The 25,967-nt window shown below is 40.6% G+C and overlaps 1 protein-coding gene across 1 annotated transcript; it reads left to right on the top strand.

Annotated features, from left to right (window-relative positions):
• On the top strand, positions 1-22,971 carry saxo4 (stabilizer of axonemal microtubules 4; the record flags this gene model as incomplete). The annotated part of the gene is made up of 10 exons (XM_084168596.1): positions 1-88; positions 542-659; positions 3,384-3,528; positions 3,886-3,946; positions 4,354-4,451; positions 11,466-11,531; positions 11,719-11,805; positions 22,125-22,196; positions 22,316-22,410; positions 22,866-22,971. The coding sequence occupies 10 exons, from the start codon at positions 1-3 to the stop codon at positions 22,969-22,971; spliced, it is 936 nt and encodes a 311-aa protein (XP_084024722.1).
• Between the last annotated feature and the right edge of the window lie 2,996 nt (positions 22,972-25,967).

Below are 25,967 nucleotides of genomic sequence, written 5' to 3'. Positions count from 1 at the left end.
ATGGGTAGTCAGGGAGACGTGGTCACTCCAGGAGGAACAGGAAGCCCAGGAGGCCGCCTGGGCAACACCTCTTACAGGTCCTCGTATGGTGAGAACAAGTTATCTGATATGACATTGAAATGACTTGATGTAAACTCTCTGTTGTCTTGAATTGAATTATATTTTATTTTATTCTACTGATGGTAAGATAGTATGCACTACATTGACCTAAAGTGTGCTGCATTCGCAAGTAAACTCTACTTTCACCCTCAATGATACGCCTGCGTGATTTTTTTTTCATTGATAAAAAAAAAAAAAGTCTGATTCCATAATGACTCACTTGCATGACCACACACTGGTCCCAATTACCTCACTAAAATGTGTACTTGTTCACTTCCCTTCGCTGATTTCAAAGGAAATGACCGGTATACGTTTTTCCCATAAACAAATATGGTGGAAACTCGAGCCGTTTCTTAGTCTCATGAGTGCAAACTTCAGGAGAATGGAGATATTATTGGGAAGCACCCCAACCCTTCCCAACTTACTGTCATTTCTTATCCAGGCAAGGAAGGCTTCAGTCCATGTCTAGGCCATCATTACGGGACAGGGTACTCTGCCAACCTGAGACCTGCTGTTAACTACAGCCCCAGCCTGGACCACACTGACAACCCACAGCTAGGGTAAGACTATACTATATTATATTATATTATACTATACTATACTATACTATACTATACTATACTATACTATACTATACTATACTATACTATACTATACTATACTATACTATACTATACTATACTACAGCCCCAGCTGCACACTGACAACCCACAGCTAGGGTAAGACTAATACTATAATATATATATTATACTATATATATTATACTATATTATACTATACTATACTATACTATCTATACTATACTATACTATAATTATACTATACTATATATAACTATACTATACTATACTGTATATATCTATACTATACTATACTATATATACTATACTATACTATACTATATTATACTATATTATACTATATTATACTATACTATACTATACTGTACCATATTATACTATACTATACTATACTATACTATACTATACTATACTATACTATACTATACTATACTATACTACAGCCCCAGCCTGGACCACACTGACAACCCACATCTAGGGTAAGACTATACTATACTATATTATACTATACTATACTATACTATACTATACTATACTATACTATACTATACTATACTATAATATACTATACTATACTATACTATACTACAGCCCCAGTCTGGACCACACTGACAACCCACAGCTAGGGTAAGACTATACTATATTATACTATACTATATTATACTATACTATACTATACTATACTATACTATATTATACTATACTATACTATACTACAGCCCCAGCCTGGACCACACTGACAACCCACAGCTAGGGTAAGACTATACTATACTATACTATACTATATTATACTATACTATACTATACTATACTATACTATACTACAGCCCCAGTCTGGACCACACTGACAACCCACAGCTAGGGTAAGACTATACTATACTATACTATACTATATTATACTATACTATACTATACTATACTATACTATACTATACTATACTATACTATACTATACTACCAGCCCCAGCCTGGACCACACTGACAACCCACAGCTAGGGTAAGACTATACTATACTATATTATACTATACTATACTATACTATATTATATTATATTATATTATATTATACTATATTATATTATACTATAATATACTATACTATATTATACTATATTATACTATACTATATTATACTATACTATACTATACTATATTATACTATATTATACTATACTATACTATACTATATTATACTATACTATACTATACTATACTATACTATACTATACTATACTATACTATACTATACTATACTATACTATACTATATTATATTATATTATACTATACTACAGCCCCAGTCTGGACCACACTGACAACCCACAGCTAGGGTAAGACTATACTATATTATACTATATTATACTATACTATACTATACTATAATATACTATACTATACTATACTATACTATACAATATTATACTATACTATACTATACTATACTATATTATACTACATCCCCAGCCTGGACCACACTGACAACCCACAGCAAGGGTAAGACTATACTATGGTATACTATACTATACTATATTATACTATACTATACTATACTATACTATACTATGCTATATTATACTATACTATATTATACTATACTATATTATACTATACTATATTATATTATACTATACTATATACTATACTATACTATATTATACTATATATATATATATATATATATCTATATATCTATACTACTATACTATATATACTATACTATTATACTATACTATATTATACTATACTATACTATACTATATTATACTATATTATACTATATTATATTAATTATATATTATATTATACTATACTATACTATACTATACTATACTATACTATACTATACTATACTATAATATACTACAGCCCAGTCTGGACCACACTGACAACCCACAGCTAGGTAAGACTATACTATATTATACTATACTATATTATACGACACTATATTATACTATACTATACTATACTATATTATACTATATTATATTATACTATGCTATATTATACTATACTATACTATATTATACTATACTATACTATACTATACTATACTATACTATACTATACTATACTATACTATACAATACTATACTATACTATACTATATTATACTATACTATAGTATACTATATTATAGTATACTATATTATACTATACTATACTATAATATAATATACTATATTATATTATACTATACTATATTATACTATACTATACTATACTATATTATACTATACTATATTATTCTATACTATACTATATTATACTATACTATATTATATTTCAGTCCTAGTCTGGACCGCACTGACAACCCACAGCTAGGGTAAGAAGACTGAAACTGTACCATCTTCCCTATACGGTCCACTAGTAGCCTTGTCTGAGCCAGAACGACCCACTGGACAGGACGCTAGTCTATCGCAGGACGACCCCCTGGACAGGACGCTAGTCTATCGCAGGGCTCTGGCCAAAAGTAGTGCATTATTTAAATAGGATGCCATTTCAGATATGCCCCCCGGAGGTGTTTCCTGGTAATGATACCTATACTCACTAGCACAGAAGCGTATGAAATTACGTGGTCCTGGATGGCTCAGTTGTCAGGAGCTTGGCGATAGCAACGCCAAGGTCATAGGTTCAATTCCTGCAGGGATCACATATACAGAGGTATATAACAGTGACATGGAGCGTGTGTTTCGGTCTTCTCCAGGCGTTCTCTGCTGGATAGTTTCCAGTCTCAGACTAAGCGCCACTTCCAGCCTCTGACCAGACCTGATGGGTCAGAGACCCTGCCCTGCCCCAGTGGACAGATCAGAGAGAGTGGATACCTACAGCTCAACATACGGCCTACAGCAGTGAGGAGAGAGGGAGGAGGGAGGAGAGAGGGAGAAGGGAGGAGAGAGGGAGGGAGGGAGGGAGGTAGGGGGACGGGGGAGGAGAGAGGGAGGGAGGAGAGAGGGAGGGAGGGAGGAGGGAGGAGGGAGGAGAGAGGGAGGGAGGGAGGAGGGAGGGAGGAGAGAGGGAGGGGGGGAGGGGGGAGAGAGGGAGGGAGGGAGGGAGGGAGGGAGGAGAGAGGGAGGGAGGAGGGAGGGAGGAGAGAGAGAGGGAGGGAGGGAGGGAGGGAGGAGAGAGGGAGGAGGGGGAGAATGTACTGATTGTAAGTGTCTTTCTGTCTCTCTCTCTTCTTCCCTCCCTCCCTCTCTCTCCCCTAGAATGTATCTTTCCAGACAGAGTATGAGGAACACTTTGTTCCCCATCGTCCCAGACCACCAGGTACTGTGCAATAGACTGAGGAGCTGAATGATATAGGACAGACCAGAACTGACCAGAACTGACCAGAACTGACCAGAACAGACCAGAACAGACCAGAACTGACCAGAACTGACCAGAACAGACCAGAACAGACCAGAACTGACCAGAACTGACCAGAACAGACCAGAACAGACCAGAACTGACCAGAACAGACCAGAACTGACCAGAACTGACCAGAACTGACCAGAACTGTAATGTGCTGGCTCTGTGCTGCGGGGGGAATGTATAACCAGGAGAACACAATTTGGCACGGCTCGGTTTGTTGTGTGAAAACTGGTTGCAATGACGTAATTTCAACCAGCTCTGCCCACTGCAGGGAAATGGCTGTTTAGAGAGCAACGCATAAATGACACACGATTGTCCTTTAGTTTCACAGAAGCACCAGTTAGTGGGAGCCCAAGGAGAGAGCGGTTTCCCTGAGGGGATGGCCCTGCAACCCAACACCTTTCTGCCCCAGTACCACATGGTTAGTGTTGCTCCCTCTAAATATACAATATTGCCACATGGCTAGTGATGAGCAGACCTGGGTTCAAATACTATTTGACATACTCTACCTTGGCTTGATTGAGATTGCCTGGCACAACGAAACAATACAAACGTCTAAAAAACTGCAAACCCCTTCCATCTCCAGGCAGGATAGAGCCACCCCCTTCCATCTCCAGGCAGGATAGAGCCACCCCTTCCATCTCCAGACAGGATAGAGCCACCCCCTTCCATCTCCAGGCAGGATAGAGCCACCCCTTCCATCTCCAGACAGGATAGAGCCACCCCCTTCCATCTCCAGACAGGATAGAGCCACCCCCTTCCATCTCCAGACAGGATAGAGCCACCCCTTCCATCTCCAGACAGGATAGAGCCACCCCCTTCCATCTCCAGACAGGATAGAGCCACCGCTCAAAGGATTTGAAAGTATTCAGATATTATTTGAACCCAGGTCTGGTTACATGGTTAGTGATGTCAGTCACCCAGGTCTGGTCACATGGTTAGTGATGTCAGTCACCCAGGTCTGGTCACATGGTTAGTGATGTCAGTAACCCAGGTCTGGTCACATGGTTAGTGATGTCAGTAACCCAGGTCTGGTCACATGGTTAGTGATGTCAGTAACCCAGGTCTGGTCACATGGTTAGTGATGTCAGTAACCCAGGTCTGGTCACATGGTTAGTGATGTCAGTAACCCAGGTCTGGTCACATGGTTAGTGATGTCAGTAACTCAGGTCTGGTCACATGGTTAGTGATGTCAGTAAAAGAAAGCCCAACAGCTTTTTGCTTCAATACAGACAAATGGTTAGTGTCGTATCTCTTAGGCTGTGTCCCTAATGGCACCCTATTCCCTATATAGTGCCTTACTATTGACCAGGGCCCATATATTTCCTATATAGTGCACTACTATTGACCAGGGCCCATATATTCCCTATATAGTGCCCTACTATTGACCAGGGCCCATATATTCCCTATATAGTGCCCTACTATTGACCAGGGCCCATATATTCCCTATATAGTGCCTTACTATTGACCAGGGTCCATATATTCCCTATATAGTGCCCTACTATTGACCAGGGCCCATATATTCCCTATATAGTGCCCTACTATTGACCAGGGCCCATATATTCCCTATATAGTGCCCTACTATTGACCAGGGCCCATATATTCCCTATATAGTGCACTACTATTGACCAGGGCCCATATATTCCCTATATAGTGCCTTACTATTGACCAGGGTCCATATATTCCCTATATAGTGCCCTACTATTGACCAGGGCCCATATATTCCCTATATAGTGCACTACTATTGACCAGGGCCCATATATTCCCTATATAGTGCCCTACTATTGACCAGGGCCCATATATTCCCTATATAGTGCACTACTATTGACCAGGGCCCATAGGCTCTAGTAAAAAGTAGTGTGCTATGTAGGGAATAGGGTGCCATTTTTACTTAGCCCAGAACTCACCTAATTTGACCCTCAGTAAATTAAACGCTGTGGGTGTTCGATTTCAAAACGTTGGAAGTGTTTATATGAGAACCACCAGAAAGTGTTGAATTTAACACTGATACTTTCCAACACCGGTGGCATTAAAATGTCACACTAACTCAGTGTTAAAGTTACACTGTTATGGTGTTCATTGATACTTTCACAGCAAAGTATTCAGACCCCTTGACTTTTTCCACATTTTGTTACGTTACAAACTTATTCTAAATTGGATTAAATAAAACATTTTCCTCATCAATCTACACAAACCCCAAAATGACAAAGTGAAAACAGGTTTTTAGACATTTTTGCAAATGTATTTCAAATAAAAAACAGAAATACCTTACTTACAGAAGTATTCAGACCCTTTGCTATGAGAATCGAAATTGAGCTCAGGTGCATCCTGTTTCCATTGATCATCCTTGAGATGTTTCTACCACTTGATTGGAGTCTACCTGTGGTAAATTCAATTGATTGGACATGATTTGGAAAGGCACACACCTGTCTATATAAGGTCCCACAGTTGACAGTGCATGTCAGCGCAAAAACCAAGCCATGAGGTCAAAGGAATTGTCCGTAGAGCTCAGAGACAGGATTGTGTCGAGGCACAGATCTGGGGAAGGGTACCAAAACATTTCTGCAGCATTGAAGGTCCCCAAGAACACAGTGGCCTCCATCATTCTTAAACGGAAGAAGTTTGGAACCACCAAGACTCTTCCTAGAGCTGACCGCCCGGCCAATAGGGGGAGAAGGTCCTTGGTCAGGAAGGTGACCAAGAACCCGATGGTCACTCACCACCTTCCGGAGACATTTGAAACCCCACCTCTTTAAGGAATACCTGGGATAGGATAAAGCAATCCTTCTACCCCCCCCCCCCACACACACAGCGGAGTCGCTCACCACCTTCCGGAGACATTTGAAACCCCACCTCTTTAAGGAATACCTGGGATAGGATAAAGCAATCCTTCTACCCCCCCCCCCCACACACACAGCGGAGTCGCTCACCACCTTCCGGAGACATTTGAAACCCCACCTCTTTAAGGAATACCTGGGATAGGATAAAGTAATCCTTCTACCCCCCCCCCCCCCAAAAAGAAAAATTGTAAAGTGGTTATCCCACTGGCTATAGGGTGAATGCATCAATTTGTGAGTCGCTCTGGACTAGAGCGTCTGCTAAATGACGTAAATGTGCCCTTGAGCAAGGCACTTAACCCTAATTGCTCCTGTAAGTCGCTCTGGATAAGAGCGTCTGCTAAATGACTAAAATGTAAATGTAAATGTAAATGTCACTCTGACAGAGCTCCAGAGTTCCTCTGTGGAGATGGGAGAACCTTCCAGAAGGACAACCATGTCTGCAGCACTCCACCAATCAGGCCTTTATGGTAGAGTGGCCAGACGGAAGCCACTCCTCAGTAAAAGGCACATGACAGCCCGCTTGGAGTTTGCCAAAAGGCACATAAATCATCCAGCATTGCTATTTCCAGAGTTTTGTATTATAATTTAAATTGGAAAAAATCTGTGTTGTGTATCAGTTCATAAACCATGTGGCATGGAATCGGGACATTGAAAATCTCTTCCCAACAATTTTGCAATCTGTATGGCACAGCTGTCATTTTTTTGGTCCTTAAATGAAACTGGTATACTTTTTAATTTATCACAATTTTCTTTAACCAATTTTGGTCTTTAATGGGATTTTACAAAGATTATACTATTAATTTTTATTTTTACCAATTAGAATAATTGATTTTAACACAATATTTGTTGTAATATTTGTTCTGTCTTTTCTGGTAGATTAAACTGAAATTGCAACCAACTTTCTATGGCTTGTTTAAAAAAAAATTGCAATATTTTGGAGATTTCATTTTCAAATAACCAAAAGTGAGAGGTTGTAATCTGAATAAAGGGAAAAAGGCCATTCTTGAACATGGGGTGGGACATTCTTAACTAATCTGCTAGAGAACCAGTTCGGATTTAAGTATACCTTTTATATGACTGAAGCCTTTAGTGAAAGGTCTAATGCTTTAATATTTAATAATTATTTGCCCTCCGCATTCATATTCATTATCTAAATAGGCCCATTTCATTTAGTCTGGTTTGCCATTCCAAATAAAAATAGAATATTCTTTGGGCATATAATGTTAAAAAACAGGTCGCTAGGTGTAGGCGGGGCCACAAGTAAACAGGTAAACTGGGATACGACTAAAGAGTTAATCAGGGTGATTTTTCCACCAATAGACAGGTGTTGTCCTTTCCATGGTAGCACGATCTTATCTAATTTGGCTAACTTTCTATTAAAATGTATTGTAGTGAGATCATTTCCTACTCCTGAGTGGCGCAGTGGTCTAAGGCATCCTGGTTTGAATCCAGCCTCTGTCGCAGCCGGCCGCGACCGGGAGACTCATGGGGCGGCGCACAATTGGCCCAGCGTCGTCCAGGGTAGGGGAGGGAATGGCCGGCAGGGATGTAGCTCAGTTGATAGAGCATGGCGTTTGCAACGCCAGGGTTGTGGGTTCGATTCCCACGGGGGGCCAGTATAAAAAAATATGTATTCACTAACTGTAAGTGGCTCTGGATAAGAGCGTCTGCTAAATGACTAAAATGTAAATGTCTTTCTTTCGGGATATGTATACCAAGTATATCCACTTCACCATCAGACCATTTTATTGGTCAACTACAATGTAATGTAAAACATTTTTTTTATCCAGAGAGGTTAGGAAAATTATCTAGATCCTCTATGACGCTGTGCAGGGATCAAAATTGCAGATTTAAAAGAAAACATGAATCGTCAGTGTACAATGACACCTTTGTTTTTAAACCCTGGATTTCTAATCCCTTGATATTATTGTCTGATTTTAATAGCTAACATTTCGATGGCCATAATAAATAGATATGCCGATAGTGGACAACCTTGTTTTACTCCTCTTGACAGTTTAATACTTTCTGAGAAGTAACCATTATTTACTATTTTACACCTGGAGTTACTATACACTGGCTCACTTTTCCGTTATTAATTTTTTCGAATTTTTTGAAATAAGTTATTTTTTTCATTTCACTTCACCAATTTGGACTATTTTGTGTTTGTCCATAACATGAAATCCGAAGAAAAATAAATGTAAATTACAGGTTGTAATACAACAATATAGGAAAAACGCCAAGGGGGATGAAAACTTGATTTTGATTTTAACCCATTTTATAAGAGATTCTCAAAAATTGTAATTGTCCAGGCATTTCTATATAAATTCCAGTTGTACTTTATCAAAGGCCTTTTCAAAGCCAGCTATGAATACCAGGGCTGGTTTCCCAGATTTTACACAGTGTTCTATTGTTTCCAGTACATGTCTTATATTATGTCCAATGTATGGTTGTTGCATTCATCCATTTTCAGTCCTGTGGCCTTCACCAAGTGAGATCCTAAGCGAATGTCATTCAAATAAAATAACTTAACACAATGCAATACACAAGGCCTTATTCTGAGGCGCTAGTTTTACCTTAATACAGTGGCCTGAAACTCATGGTTTACAGGCAAAATCAGGCCTTCTAGTCACATTATGCTGGCTTGCAAAGTGATGTGTAATTCCTATTGAAATCCGGCCAGAGTGGTTGATATCCAACATTTACCCGTAACCTGCATTCAGAATGACAGCCGGGTTGGGAAGACTAAGATTTCAGACTACCCCAACCATCTAAACTGGAACAGCCATCTCAGTAACGGGTGCAATAAATCCATAACAGATTGGATTAGTTTAGAAAAATGTATGTTATTGATATTTGAGTAGCATAATGTCAGAATGCGACGTGTATGCGGTAGGCGAAGTCAAACGCAGGACACCGAGCTACTGGAAACGATACTTTACTAACAAAGTAAACAGAAATACAAAACAACCTCCAAACAGGGAGGGGAATACCCGCACACTAGCAACTGCCGAAAATGACGAGAACAATCACACACAACACACAATGAACCACAGAGGGTTAAATAGGGAATACATTACAACATAATAGGAAACAGGTGTACACAATCAAGACAAAACAAGTCAAACACCGAAACATAGATCGGCAGTAGCTAGTACTCCGGGCCCGAGCAAGGAGGAGGAGCAGCCTCGGCTGATTCCGTGACACATAAGATTATTAATCAATCAATGCAAAAACATAGATATTGAAACAAACAATTCTAAAAAAATCTAACTGCAATAGAGCATGCTGGGAAATATGATAATGATGGGCGTGGTTTTGGTTTAACACTGGTTATTAACACCAACACCGGGGTTCTTTTACACAAATTATTGTTAAATTAACACTTACAGAGATAATCTGTAACACCTGACTTAACACGAGAAATGTTACACTGAAAAATCAACACTTACTAACACTGTCCAATTTGACACCCTGATTGAACAGCAGTATTTTTTTAACAACAGCTTAAAAAAGCAACACCAGCTGGCGTTCAGTCCATTCATAGTAACACCACATTAACACCAAAACTGCTTACACCAGGATACTGTCACGATCGTTTAAAGATTGGTCGAACCAAGGCGCATGATAAGCGTACATGTTTATTATAACTGTGCAAACACGACAAAACAACAAACAAACGATACGTGACGTCTTAAGGTTACACACAACAAACCTATAAGGAACCAGATCCCACAACTAACAGGTGCCAAAAGGCTGCCTAAGTATGGTTCCCAATCAGAGACAACGAGCAACAGCTGCCTCTGATTGGGAACCACCCTGGCCAACATAGATCTATACATACTAGATCTAACCATAGACAATAAACATAGGACAACACGACACAGAAAATACACACCCTGACTCAACAAATACGAGTCCTAGGGCGTGACAGAAATGAACACTGACGATATTGCTGTGTGTAAGAAATTGTTAATCTGTTAACCAACGGAAACAGGAATGGAGTAGAATATTCAAATTAAGTGACAGTGTAATTCTGTGATTAGCAAACCCTGAAAAGTCTGAGCTAAAGTTGATGTTATCCCACTTTAGAATAAGCAAAGTGTGAACAGTCACTTAACCCCAGGGCTAAGCAGTCTGCATCCAACTAAAGGGGAAACATAATGTCTCCCTGTTCCCTATTTAGTGCCCTACTTTTGACCAGGACCCCTAGGGATTTGGTCAAAAGTAGTGCACTATAGAGAGAAATATAGGGTGCCTTTTGGGATGCATCCAAAGTGAAGTAAACAGCTTTACGTAGCACGTTGTTCATCCTCCATTTGGCTTGTGTGTAGTATTAGTAGTATTATATGAATGTAACCACATTTTTCATCTTCATTGTGTCTTTGTTCCTGTTTGCCTGTTATTAAAATGTGTGTGTGTGTGTGTGTGTGTGTGTGTGTGTGTGTGTGTGTGTGTGTGTGTGTGTGTGTGTGTGTGTGTGTGGGGGTGTGGGTGTGTGTGTGTGTGTGTGTGTGTGTGTTGTGTGTGTGTGTGTGTGTGTGTGTGTGTGTGTGTGTGTGGGTGTGGGTGTGGGTGTGGGTGTGTGTTATTATCAGGGCGATCCTAGGAGGACTGAGAACTCTGTGATGAGAGATGACTTCCTGCCTATATCCTTTCTTCAGGTGGGCTCTAACATGTTTTCATCTGTCCTCTTCTCTATCTGCCGATATGTTACTGTAGATTAGAATATATGTCCGTCTCTCAAACCATCTCTTGTATTATTAGAGAATGAATGTATGTGTTTTGTGTGTTGTCTGTGGGTTTGGAAGCAGATAAAAAAATAATCAAGTTCTATTCTGTGTGTTCCAGGGCTCTGAGATGCTCCCCAGGCTCGTCAGTAGAGTCCCCAGAGAAACAGGCTTCACCAGGGACACCAGGGACCCTCTGGCCTGTCTAGTATGTACTGTAGACAATCTCTCTCTCTCCCTCTCTCTCTCTCTACTCTCCCCCTCTCTCTCTCTCTCTCTCTCTCTCTCTCTCTCTCTCTCTCTCTCTCTCTCTCTCTCTCTCTCTCTCTCTCTCTCTCTCTCTCTCTCTCTCTCTCTCTCTCTCTCTCTCTCTCTCTCTCTCTCTCTCTCTCTCTCTCTCTCTCTCTCTCTCTCTCTCTCTCTCTCCCAAATGACACCCTATTCCCTATTGGCACCTGGTCAAAAGTAGTGTACTACATGGGTGATTCTACAGAAGTGATGCAAATTGCAGTCCCACCCTCCAAAAACGTATTTTTAAAAACATTTAAGTCTCCAAACTTAGAACTTTTATTTACATCATGATATGTTCTAATTCAATCCAATGCAATAACAAACATATTGTTAAATGAACATAGTACAAAGTCATTGTTTATTCACCTATTTCCATTGAGAGGTGGCTGTCCCAAACCCTGAGTCCTAAACTTCAAGCTACACTATTATTTTCTCTATTATTTCAATAGAACAACTTGAGTTATTATTATTACATTGAATGAAATGGATCTAATTAGTAGTTTATTTTTTATTTTAAAACATCTTTCTCTAAAAAATGCTGTCCCACCTTTTGATGTCACTACAGAAACACACACATTAAAGACTGTAGAATGAATGTGACTTAAGCCCCACCCCTATACATATCACCAGGTGATGAGACTGTAGAATGAATGTGACTTAAGCCCCACCCCTATACATATCACCAGGTGATGAGACTGTAGAATGAATGTGACTTAAGCCCCACCCCTATACATATCACCAGGTGATGAGACTGTAGAATGAATGTGACTTAAGCCCCACCCCTCTCCACTATGGTCACATGTTGAGTCTGTCAGCAAACATTTTAGAGAAAATTAGTGAGTAAGTTGGTAAATCTTCATGTATTTTTAAGAAGTGTCACTACCTAACTAACTTATAAGGCTAGAGAAGTTCATTGATGAATATTATGAACGCAGTCGAGGTCAAAACATGTCGGAGAAGAACCAGGGGAAAAATGGAGAACCAAACTCCAAGCGAAAACTACGAGATTCCTCGACAGACACCGATGATTTATGCTTTTCACCACCTGGTACAGTAAGAGTGGAAACCGAACTGCTAAAATCAATAAATGATCAATTGGGCGTACTGGAACCAGTCGGTAAAGACATAAAGGAGGAAGGCCAGCCTCGAGATGAGTGACGAGAAAGCCGTGACAAAGAAACAAACAAGCTAAAAGGTCAAAAGGTCAATACTATTGAAACGGACGTTAATGAACTTAAAAAGGAGAACATGTTTCTGAGAGAAGCCTTACTTGGAATATATACTAGATCTATGTGAGAAAATCTGGTGCTTACTGGTATAAAAGAAAATGAGGGTGAAGAGGCTGAAAGCGTGGTGAAAGAATTCCTCCTTAAAGCGTTACAGATCCCAGGCGATACTGTCGACAAAATCTAAAATCGAACGTGTACACCGTTTCGGAACCGACAGGACAGCGATATGAGCGCCCAATCGTTGCCAAATTTGCATTCTTTAAAGATAAAATAATGTTTAAAAGGCATACAGTATGTGGGTATGTGAGGGTGTATACAGTATGTGGGTATGTGAGGGTGTATACAGTATGTAGGTATGTGAGGGTGTATTCAGTATGTGGGTATGTGAGGGTGTATTCAGTATGTGGGTATGTGAGGGTGTATACAGTATGTGGGTATGTGAGGGTGTATTCAGTATGTGGGTATGTGAGGGTGTATTCAGTATGTGGGTATGTGAGGGTGTATACAGTATGTGGGTATGTGAGGGTGTATACAGTATGTGGGTATGTGAGGGTGTATTGTGATGGAAGGTGGGTTGTGTGTTTTTGTGTTTGGAAAAGTCTGGAGTTAAGTGGGTGAAAAAGGAAAAATGGTTACAAATGAGCCCATGTGTGTCTGCGAGCAGGAGTTGTGACAGAGAAAGCTTTAAATGTTGTGCAGATATGGGATATACATTTTAAAATAGATTATAAATATAGTTTATTTATTTATTGTCTTTATTTATTGTCATGATGGAGCGATCCCCAACCCTATATCCTAGACACCCACCTGAGCGACCCACACACTAAGGAGAAGTCCCCATCTGTTTTATGGCCCTGCTGTAAGTAGCCTGTACGCAGCCAAGACAGAAAGATAAATGCGGTCAGAGACCCACTAGGGCAGCACCGCCCCCTCAAGGGTCTGAGCCTGCCTGGCAGGGTTGGTCCTACAAAGCCAGAGCCCCCTGATGGGAGAGCATAATATACAAGGAATTTCTCAAAGCTGCTAATGAGAACCTTGACGACCTCGTGCCTAGCCAGTGGGGATTCCGGTGGGGTACGCCCACCAAGGTAGTGGCAGTGCTGGCAACACTAGCAGCAGTAACCCATGGGGAGGGGGTCACACTCGGACAATCAGAGAGGGGTAAATTATTGTGGCCCTGGCGGCACAAAATAATCAAAAGGTCTGACTGCACAGAGATGCTTGGGAAAAATGGTCACAACGGGGGAGCAGCGTGTGTGGGTTTCAGGGTAGGGGGGTGTATCTGAGCTCCATCAGCTAGGACTTGACATTGGTTAATCAAATCTCTCCATTTTTGCTTAATTTGGCATGCCTTCTCAAACAGCTACAACTGAATATGCAATCACACATCAAGTCCTTTCTTGAGTTGGGCTCGGGGATGGAACAACTGTTGAACCTCTGAGCTCGTGGTTGTGTGTGAGGTAAGGGTGGGGAGTGTGTGTGTGTGTCTGTGTGTGTGTGTGTGTGTGTGTGTGTGTGTCTGTGTCTGTGTCTGTGTCTGTCTGTCTGTCTGTCTGTCTGTCTGTCTGTCTGTCTGTGTGTGTGTGTGTGTGTGTGTGTGTGTGTGTCTGTGTGTGTGTGTGTGTGTGTGTGTGTGTGTGTGTGTGTGTGTGTGTGTGTGTATCCCACTTCTGTTGCTATGGGGTAATGATGTTAGGGACAGTATAGGATGAATCACAATAATTGTTGTTTGCCAAAAATGTAATTGTTGTAATGCCAGTCCTGGTTATAGGTAACAATCCTTGGTATGAACTGCCAACATTATTACGCATATTATTAGTTAATTGTGGAAATAAATTAAGATATGCACAATTTTATATATATATATATATATATTGAGTGTGTTGGAAATGCTTTTGGCAGTTAATCTGTTTCTGTTCTGTGGGTGGCACTGTGTGCTCTTTTTAAAGGTTGGGTCCCAATCTCTCAAAGGCCCTGGGATACAGGTGGACATGGGTGGACATGGGTGGTCTGCCAGTCACTGGGACGACAATCCAACTAGGGATAGGGGGAGGTTTTAGCGGGTGGAATAGCGGAGAACAATTGGAGGTTTACTCCGTAGCAGTGCAAATACAAAATATAGCTATATGGACACTCAATCATTATGGTACCTATCCCATGGGCAAAGAAACTCAAAATGGGTGATGATATTAATTAACAATCATTTTGATCCGAATGTGCACATTTTTCAAACCGATTGCTCAAGGTAGATGGATTATTTTAAATATGTTATTGGACCATAAAAAGATTTGTCTCATTAACCTTTACGGACCAAATAATGATGACAACGCTTCTTTGAAAACATCTATAATAAATTATCAACTCTGCAAGCAATACAATACTCTATTATTATGGTGGGAGATTATAATACGGTTTGAAATACCTCAATGGACCCGTAAAAGAAATCACACTACAAACTATCACCCTCATGCTCTTAAGGAAATTGTGAATGTCATGGATACATTAGAACTAGTGGATATATGGAGGCTTAAATATCCTGATCTAGTGATATATACATGGCGGAGACTCAATCAAGCTAGTCGTCTTGACTTCTTTCTTATGTCATACTCGTTGGCACCAAAAGTAAAACATGTGACGATATGGGACAGAATGCGGTCGGACCATCATATAATAGGCATATACATTACTCTTAAAGAAGTTCCACGTGGGCGAGGATATTGGAAATGTAATCAAAGCCTATTGGATGATAACTTGTTTTTAACCAGGACAGAATAATTTATAACTGACTTTTTCCTACATAACATAGTTACAGCAGATCCCCTTACTGTATGGGACACTTTTAAAATGTGCCTTTAGAGGCCATGCAATTCAGTACTCATCTCTAAAACAAAAGCAATTTAAGTCAAAATAATCCATATTAAGAATTGAAGTAGAGGGACTAACAGTACAGATAGATAGCAATAAAAACAGTACCATAGAGGCACAGAATACGTTAGAGGAAAAACAACAAGAAATGGAGGAACTTATTCAAGAAAGATCAAGTGTAATATATAATAAAAAATAAAGCAAACTGCATGGAATGCTACCAAAAATAATTTACTGAAACTTGTTACAAATGACGGAATCGCCTATAATTCACCAAACTATATTTTGATAGAGGAAGCAAAGTACTTTAAGCATATATTTTCGTTTCAGTCTCCTCCATCTCCACTAACCAAAGTTAATTGAAAGGATTTTTTTCCTATGAATAATGTAAAATTAACAGCTGTACAGAAAGACTCATGTGAAGGCCAAATTACAGAGGAGGAACCTCTTGATGCAATTAAAGCCTTTAAGTGCGGAAAACTCTATGGCTGGATGGCACACCAGTTGAGGTATACCAAACCTTTTTTGATGTACTCAGAGGATCGTTATTAGCATGTTTTAACCACTCCTATTAAAATGATAGATTATCAAATACTCAACAAGAAGGTCTGATTTCATTATTATGAAACAGGACCCAAGTGGTAAATATAAAGATCCAGTCCATTAAAACAATTGGAGGCCCCTTACACTTCAGTGTTGTGATGCAAAAATTCTAGCAAAGTGCATAGTGCTTAGAATTAAAAAGGTATTGTCGGATATTATTCATTCTAATCAGACAGGTTTTTTTACATGGAAGATACATTGGAGATAATATAAGGCAAGTATTGGAAACAATAGAACACTATGAAAAATCTGGGAAACCAGGCCTGCTATTCATAGCTGACATTGAAAAGGTTTTTGATGAAGTACGACTGGAATTCATATATAAATGCCTGGAATATTTCAATTTTGAAGAATCTCTTATACAATGGGTTAAAGTTATGTATATTAACCCTAGGTGTAAAATAGTAAATGATGTCTATTTCTCAGAAAGTTTTAAACTGTCAAAAGGAGTAAAACAAGGTTGTCCACTATCGGCATATCTATTTACTACGGACAGCGAAATGTTAGCTATTAAAATCAGATCCAACAATAATATCAAGGGCCTAGAAATCCAAGGCTTAAAAACTAAGGGGTCATTGTACGCTGATTATTCATGTTTTCTTTTAAATCCACAATGGGTGCCTCATAGATGATCTAGATACTTTTTCTAACCTCTCTGGATTACAACCAAATTATGATAAGTGTACTATATTACGTATTGGATCACAAAAAAATGCAACTTTTACATTACTGTGTAGTTTACCAATACAACGGTCTGATGGTGAAGTGGAAATACTCTGTATACATATCCCGAAAGAAAGAAATGATCTCATTACAATACATTTTTTATAGAAAAATAACAAAAATACATAAGATCTTGCTACCGTGGAAAGGAAAATACCTGTCTATTGGTGAGAAATCACCCTGATGATCTCTTTAGTCATATCCCTGTTTACCTATTTGCTTATCGCCCAGCGTTTTTTAAATTATAGGAGCAAAAATATTCAATTTAATTTGGAACGGCAAGCAAGACAAATTTAAACAGGCCTATTTAGATAATGAATATGAATTCGCAGGGCAGCAATTATTAAATATGAAAGCATTAGACCTCTCGCTAAAGGCTTCAGCATTTCAAAAGTTATACTTAAATCCAAACTGGTTCTCTAGCAGATTAGTTAAGAATGTCCCACCCCATGTTCAAGAATGGCCTTTTCCCCTTTATTCAGATCACAACCTCTCACTTTTGGTTATTTGAAAATTATATAATCTCCAGAATATTGCTATTTTTAAAACAAGCCATAGCAAGTTGGTTGCATTTTCAGTTTAATCCACCAGAAAAGACAGAACAAATATTACAACAAATATTATGGTTAAACTCAAATATACTAATTGGTTAAAAAATATATATATAATCTTTGTAAATTATATCATAAATAGGACTGGTGGAGTTATGTCACACATGCAACTAACAAAAATATATGGAAATGTCTGCTCTATCCAGCATTACCGCAAAAATGGAAGAGGCAAGTGGAAGGGGGAGAAAGTAAGGAACTTGTCTGTCGGCATTAAAGACCAAAATTGGCTAAACAAAATTGTGATAAATAAAAAAGTATACCAGTTTCATTTAAAGACTAAAACATTGACAGCTGTGCCATATAGATTGCCAAATAGTTGGGAAGAGATTTTCAATGTACCGATTCCATGGCACATGGTTTATGAACTGATACACAAATCAAAGCTAGATTCAAAACTTAGAGTTTTTCAATTTAAATTATGATACAAAATTCTTGCAACCAATAGAATGTTATATATATTGGGGATACAACCATCCCAGCTCTGCATATTTTGCTGCGAAGAGACAGAATCATTAGATCATTTGTTTTGGTACTGTCCATATGTAGCTTGTTTTTGGTCGCAAGTTCAGGAATGGCTGAAGAATTGCAACATTTACCTGGAGCTAACTCTGCAAATAGCACTGCTGGGTGATTAAAAAAGTCATAGTCAATCGATTAATAATATAATAATACTCTTAGCAAAAATGTTTATCTTTAATTTACAATATGTAGAATCTATGAGAATAGAAAGGTTCAGAACTTTTGTGAAACATCACAGCACAGTTGAAAAATATATGGCAAATAGAAATCAAAACTGGACGGTGTTCAGAGATAGATGGGAGGGGTTGAGTGGAGCTGAAGGATGGGACTAAAAACAAACAAAAGATAAATATTTTAAACTATACTCTGTCCGTAAAATGTATATAGTATGTAGCTGGAAGTAGACGCCTAAGAGTTGTTGTCCATTAGTTTACTCCAATTAGGGGAGGGGTGGGAGGGTTAGGGGGAAATAATAAAGGAAAATATATTAAAAAATATATACTGTATATATATTATATACAGTTGAAGTCGGAAGTTTACATACACCTTAGCCAAATTTATTTAAACTCAGTTTTTCACAATTCCTGACATTTAATCCTAGTAAAAATTCCCTGTCTTAGGTCAGTTAGGATCACCACTTTATTTTAAGAATGTGAAATGTCAGAATAATAGTAGAGAGAATGATTTATTTCAGCTTTTATTTCTTTCATCACATTCCCAGTGGGTCAGAAGTTTACATACACTCAATTAGTATTTGGTAGCATTGCCTTTAAATTGTTTAACTTGGGTCAAACGTTTCGGGTAGCCTTCCACAAGCGTCCCATAATAAGTTGGGTGAATTTTGGCCCATTCCTCCTGACAGAGCTCGTGTAACTGAGTCAGGTTTGTATGCCTCCTTGCTCGCACACACTTTTTCAGTTCTGCCCACATATTTTCTATAGGATTGAGGTCAGGGCTTTGTGATGGCCACTCCAATACCTTGACTTTGTTGTCCTTAAGCCATTTTGCCACAACTTTGGAAGTATGCTTGGGGTCATTGTCCATTTGGAAGACCCATTTGCAACCAAGCTTTAACTTCCTGACTGATGTCTTGAGATGTTGCTTCAATATATCCACATAATTTTCCTTGTTTCACGGTTGGGATGGTGTTCTTCGGCTTCCAAGCCACCCCCTTTTACCTCCAAACATAACGATGATCATTATGGCCAAACAGTGCTATTTTTGTTTCATCAGACCAGAGGACATTTCCCTAAAAAGTACGATCTTTGTCCCCATGTGCAGTTGCAAACCGTAGTCTGGCTTTTTTATGGCGGTTTTGGAGCAGTGGCGTGTATATAGATACTTTTGTACCTCTTTTCTCCAGAATTTTCACAAGGTCCTTTGCTGTTGTTCTGGGATTGATTTGCAAAGTACGTAATCTCTAGGAGACAGAACGTGTCTCCTTCCTGAGCGGTATGACGGCTGCGTGGTCCTATGGTGTTTATACTTGCGTACTATTGTTTGTACAGATGAACGTGGTACCTTCAGGCGTTTGGAAATTTCTCCCAAGGATGAACCAGACTTGTGGAGGTCTACAATTCCTTTTCTGAGGTCTTGGCTGATTTCTTTTGATTTTCCAATGATGTCAAGCAAAGAGGCACATTGAAGGTAGGCCTTGAAATACATCCACAGGTACACCTCCAATTGACTCAAATTATGTCAATTAGCCTATCAGAAGCTTCTAAAGCCATGACATAATTTTCTGGAATTTTCCAAGCTGTTGAAAGGCACAGTCAACTTAGTGTATGTAAACTTCTGTCCCACTGGAATTGTGATACATTGAATTATAAGTGAAATAATCTGTCTGTGAACAATTGTTGGAAAGATTACTTGTGTCATGCACAAAGTAGATGTCCTAACCGACTTGCCAAAACTATAGTTTGTTAACAAGAAAGTTGTGGAGTGGTTGAAAAACTAGTTTTAATGACTCCAACCTAAGAGTATGTAAACCTTCGACTTCAACTGTACATGTCTACCTGACATGTTGGAGAGACCTGTGTGCTGAAAGTTTGAAAAAGATAGGATACACATTTCCAACTCCAAATGTGCACCTCATCTGTATAATGACCCATATAGGGAACAGACTGCCATTTGGGACATAACCAAAGATCCACATAGCAACAATCGTTATGTCACAGCACCTATATCAGTGGTGGCTGGTGGCGCTTTAAATGGGCGAGGACGGGCTCATATTACTGGCTGGAATGGAATGGGATCAAACACATCGTGCTCCTGGTTTTCCATGTGTTGGATGTTATTCCATTTACTCCATTCCATTCTTTATTATGAGCCGTCCTCCCCTCACCAGCCTCCTCTGACCTGTATGATGTCACTTCCTGTGTATTACCTCTAGGCCTCTCTGTTATACTGTATGATGTCACTTCCTGTGTATTACCTCTAAGCCTCTCTGTTATGCTGTATGATGTCACTTCCTGTGTATTACCTCTAGACCTCTGTTATGCTGTATGATGTCACTTCCTGTGTATTACCTCTAAGCCTCTCTGTTATACTGTATGATGTCACTTCCTGTGTATTACCTCTAGGCCTCTCTGTTATACTGTATGATGTCACTTCCTGTGTATTACCTCTAAGCCTCTCTGTTATGCTGTATGATGTCACTTCCTGTGTATTACCTCTAGACCTCTCTGTTATACTGTATGATGTCACTTCCTGTGTATTACCTCTAAGCCTCTCTGTTATGCTGTATGATGTCACTTCCTGTGTATTACCTCTAAGCCTCTCTGTTATGCTGTATGATGTCACTTCCTGTGTATTACCTCTAGACCTCTCTGTTATACTGTATGATGTCACTTCCTGTGTATTACCTCTAAGCCTCTCTGTTATGCTGTATGATGTCACTTCCTGTGTATTACCTCTAAGCCTCTCTGTTATGCTGTATGATGTCACTTCCTGTGTATTACCTCTAAGCCTCTCTGTTATACTGTATGATGTCACTTCCTGTGTATTACCTCTAGGCCTCTCTGTTATGCTGTATGATGTCACTTCCTGTGTATTACCTCTAAGCCTCTCTGTTATGCTGTATGATGTCACTTCCTGTGTATTACCTCTAAGCCTCTCTGTTATACTGTATGATGTCACTTCCTGTGTATTACCTCTAAGCCTCTCTGTTATGCTGTATGATGTCACTTCCTGTGTATTACCTCTAGACCTCTCTGTTATACTGTATGATGTCACTTCCTGTGTATTACCTCTAAGCCTCTCTGTTATGCTGTATGATGTCACTTCCTGTGTATTACCTCTAAGCCTCTCTGTTATGCTGTATGATGTCACTTCCTGTGTATTACCTCTAGACCTCTCTGTTATACTGTATGATGTCACTTCCTGTGTATTACCTCTAAGCCTCTCTGTTATGCTGTATGATGTCACTTCCTGTGTATTACCTCTAAGCCTCTCTGTTATGCTGTATGATGTCACTTCCTGTGTATTACCTCTAAGCCTCTCTGTTATACTGTATGATGTCACTTCCTGTGTATTACCTCTAGGCCTCTCTGTTATGCTGTATGATGTCACTTCCTGTGTATTACCTCTAGGCCTCTCTGTTATGCTGTATGATGTCACTTCCTGTGTATTACCTCTAGGCCTCTCTGTTATGCTGTATGATGTCACTTCCTGTGTATTACCTCTAGGCCTCTCTGTTACCTGGCTCTGGGACTCAGAAGATCAGCTCACCTGCCGAGAAGATGTTGATTGGGATGAAGGTTAGAGAGCTTTATCATATAAGCCTTAATAAGACATTATAAAGGCTCATACATGCTTATAACATTTTCTAAAGCATTATACAGGCAGGGTAAAGTGTTACCATTAGTTTGGTTTCCAGGAGCGTTCAGGATTCATCCTCAACACACCAAACCTGAAAACCCTGTCACACACACCGTCCGAACCCTCACGCTTCCGCACTCACTACCAGACCAAGTAAGTAGGCTTCTCTTTTTATTTACATGACGTTGTATTGTGTATTATTCAGGAGGTAGTCCTGATCGGGACTTGAGATGAAGAAAGTATGATAATGTATGAACTCACTAACTGTAAGTCGCTCTGGATAAGAGGGTCTGCTAAATGACTAAAATGTAAATGTAAAATGAGATAAACGTCAGTTGTTCATATTGCGGTGAATTCAGGAGGTAGTCCTTATCGGGACTTGCACCTTGGTCCCTGTGACTGTCAGTTAACCGTTACACCTAGAGGTCCGAACCTCTTTACAAGGTCTTTACAGGCCAGTTTCCCGGACACAGATTAAGCCTAATCCTGGACTGTAAAGCATGCTCAATAGAGATTCTTCATTGAGTTTCTAGTCCAGGACTGGACCTAATCTGTGTCCGGGAACCCGCCCCTAGGTGTTGTACTGAGGTCGCTACAATATATTCCAGGTTCTGTGACGTTTCAGCGCTAGAGAACCTAAGAGCAGGCTGGACGAGAGGAGTCATCCACAAGCACAGGACCAATGGTTACACTGGGAGAGACACAGACAGGTAGACACAGACAGGTAGACACAGACAGGGAGACACAGACAGGTAGACACAGACAGGGAGACACAGACAGGTAGAGACACAGACAGGTAGACACAGACAGGGAGACACAGACAGGTAGACACAGACAGGGAGACACAGACAGGTAGACACAGACAGGTAGAGACAGACAGGGAGACACAGACAGGTAGAGACACAGACAGGGAGAGACACAGACAGGGAGACACAGACAGGTAGAGACACAGACAGGGAGAGACACAGACAGGGAGACACAGACAGGTAGAGACACAGACAGGTAGAGACACAGACAGGTAGACACAGACAGGGAGACACAGACAGGGAGACACAGACAGGGAGACACAGACAGGTAGAGACACAGACAGGTAGACACAGACAGGTAGACACAGACAGGGAGAGACACAGACAGTAGACACAGACAGGTAGACACAGACAGGGAGACACAGACAGGTAGAGACAGACAGGGAGAGACACAGACAGGGAGACACAGACAGGTAGACACAGACAGGGAGACACAGACAGGTAGAGACAGACAGGGAGAGACACAGACAGGGAGACACAGACAGGTAGAGACAGACAGGGAGAGACACAGACAGGTAGAGAGACAGACAGGTAGAGACAGACAGGTAGAGACAGACAGGTAGAGAGACAGACAGGTAGAGACAGACAGGTAGAGAGACAGACAGGTAGAGACAGACAGGTAGAGACAGACAGGTAGAGACAGACAGGTAGAGAGACAGACAGGTAGAGACAGACAGGGAGAGAGACAGACAGGTAGAGACAGACAGGTAGAGACAGACAGGTATAGAGACAGACAGGGAGAGACAGACAGGTAGAGACAGACAGGTAGAGAGACAGACAGGGAGAGACAGACAGGTAGAGACAGACAGGTAGAGAGACAGACAGGGAGAGACAGACAGGTAGAGAGACAGACAGGTATAGAGACAGACAGGTAGAGACAGACAGGTAGAGAGACAGACAGGTATAGAGACAGACAGGTAGAGACAGACAGGTAGGTAGAGTATATAACACACCACTATATTCTAGAAATTCTGTTATGACAGAAATGTGCCTCCTTTTGACTTCCTCTCTTCGTCTCTTTCACAGGTTTAACCTCAGGCACTGACTGTCAAGGTACAAAGTCAGACATCAGATCGCCCATTAAATACCCTTAATATCTTTCCAACTGGCTAACAGAGATGGTGTTTTCAGCTGATAATGACATGGGCGCTGCTATTTCCATCCAAATAAAACGGTTGATTTTTATCAATTGGATTAAAACACATAACTGTTACCTCTGTTGTAAATCCACACATATTGGAGCTGGGTTATCTGTTTTTATACAGTTCTTTGGACTGAACCAAGTGGGAGGTTGAAGTGAAGGGGGGGGGGGGGGGGGGGGGGGGCAGGGAGTGAAGAGGGGGGGTCAGGGAGTGAAGGGGGGTGTCAGGAGTGAAGAGGGGGGTCAGAGGGGGGGTCAGGGGGTGAAGAGGGGGGGAGCTAGATAACTATTCAGACAGAGGAGTGTGTGCCAAATCACACCCTATTCCCTACATAGTGCACTACTTTAGACCAGGGCGTATAGGGCTCTGATGTAAAGTAGTGCACTATATGGGGAATAGGGTGCCATTTAGGACTCATTCAGAGTGACTGGACTGCAGCACAGTAGGAGTACTGATCCAGGATCAGTTTTCCCTTTTTAGATCATCATTCATAGGATTATATGAAACAGGGAGATGCTGTGTGAATACTGGCCCTGGTCTGGTGTTTGTCACAGTGTTTAGCCACCCAGTCAGAGCTGTGGGATGGTTCACACGATCAACCCTGGGTTCAAACACTATTCCAAATATTTCAATCAGCTGTGCTGAGCCTGAGCCTGAGCCTGAGCCTGCCTGCCGTGATGATCAATCGAATGGAACAGTCCTAAAATTCTCAACTCTGCCCATCCGGCAATCCGGGCAGGCTCAAGCAAACGCCCAGGAGAGTATTTGAATGATTTGAATACTGTTTGAATCCAGGCCTGGAATGGAGAGGCAGTATGCAGAACGCTGACCCTTTATGAGGTCATGCCGCATCGGCGTCACAGTGGTGTAGCAGCATCCCCCAGTCGCTCCCTACAGGCAACAGCACCAACCAAGACTCCACAATTAGATACAGTATTGCAGTCGTTTTTTTTCCCCCTTTCAAAATCTACAGTAGTTTAAATAAATACAGGCTTACTGTGTCAAAACACAATGGGGGCCTGTTTCCCTGGAAGACACAGATTAATCTCAACTCTAGTCCTGGATTAAAAAGCATGCTCAATAGGTTTTTGAGGACAGGACTAAAAATGATCTGTGTACGGGACTAGGGCTTCCTCTCGTTATTTGTGAAAGATTATATACTGTATTCTGAATGATTCACTTGGTTAAATAATGGCAAAAATAAAGAAAATAAAAGTCTGGGAAACACAGAAAACGTAACACTTCTAAAACATGACTTGGATGACATGGTTCCTAGCCGAGTGTGGATCCGTGTGGTCCAATCTGGAGAGAGAGCCCTTGTCCCAAATGACACAGTATGCCCTATGAAGTACACTACTTTTGACCAGGGCTTGTAGGGTTCTATATAAGGAATGGACGCACTGCGCCATCGTTGGAATGAAACAGGACAGGGAGAAGGGAGAAGGGATGTACTCTTTGCACTGACGCGCAGTGTCGATCTGACTTCAGTCTGATGGTGGTGGTCCAATGACAGGAGGTGTTCTGCTGCTGACCTGGGTCCTACCCTTCATAGGGAATAGGGTGCCACTTGAATCCTAACATAAACTACAGATGGCAGCAGCTTTTTCAGTGTCTGCATCGGACACGGCACCCTCCTTCCCATACGAAAAGTAATGCACTGTAGATAACAGGCAGCCATTTTGGATACTACGGTTAGGGCACTACAAGGGGAACAGGGAGCCATTTTGGATACTACGGTTAGGGCACTACAAGGGGAACAGGG

The sequence above is a fragment of the Coregonus lavaretus genome (genome assembly GCF_964263955.1).
Source record: "Coregonus lavaretus genome assembly, chromosome: 9".
NCBI classification, from domain to species: domain Eukaryota; kingdom Metazoa; phylum Chordata; class Actinopteri; order Salmoniformes; family Salmonidae; genus Coregonus; species Coregonus lavaretus.
This window is presented reverse-complemented; position numbering and strand designations above follow the sequence as displayed.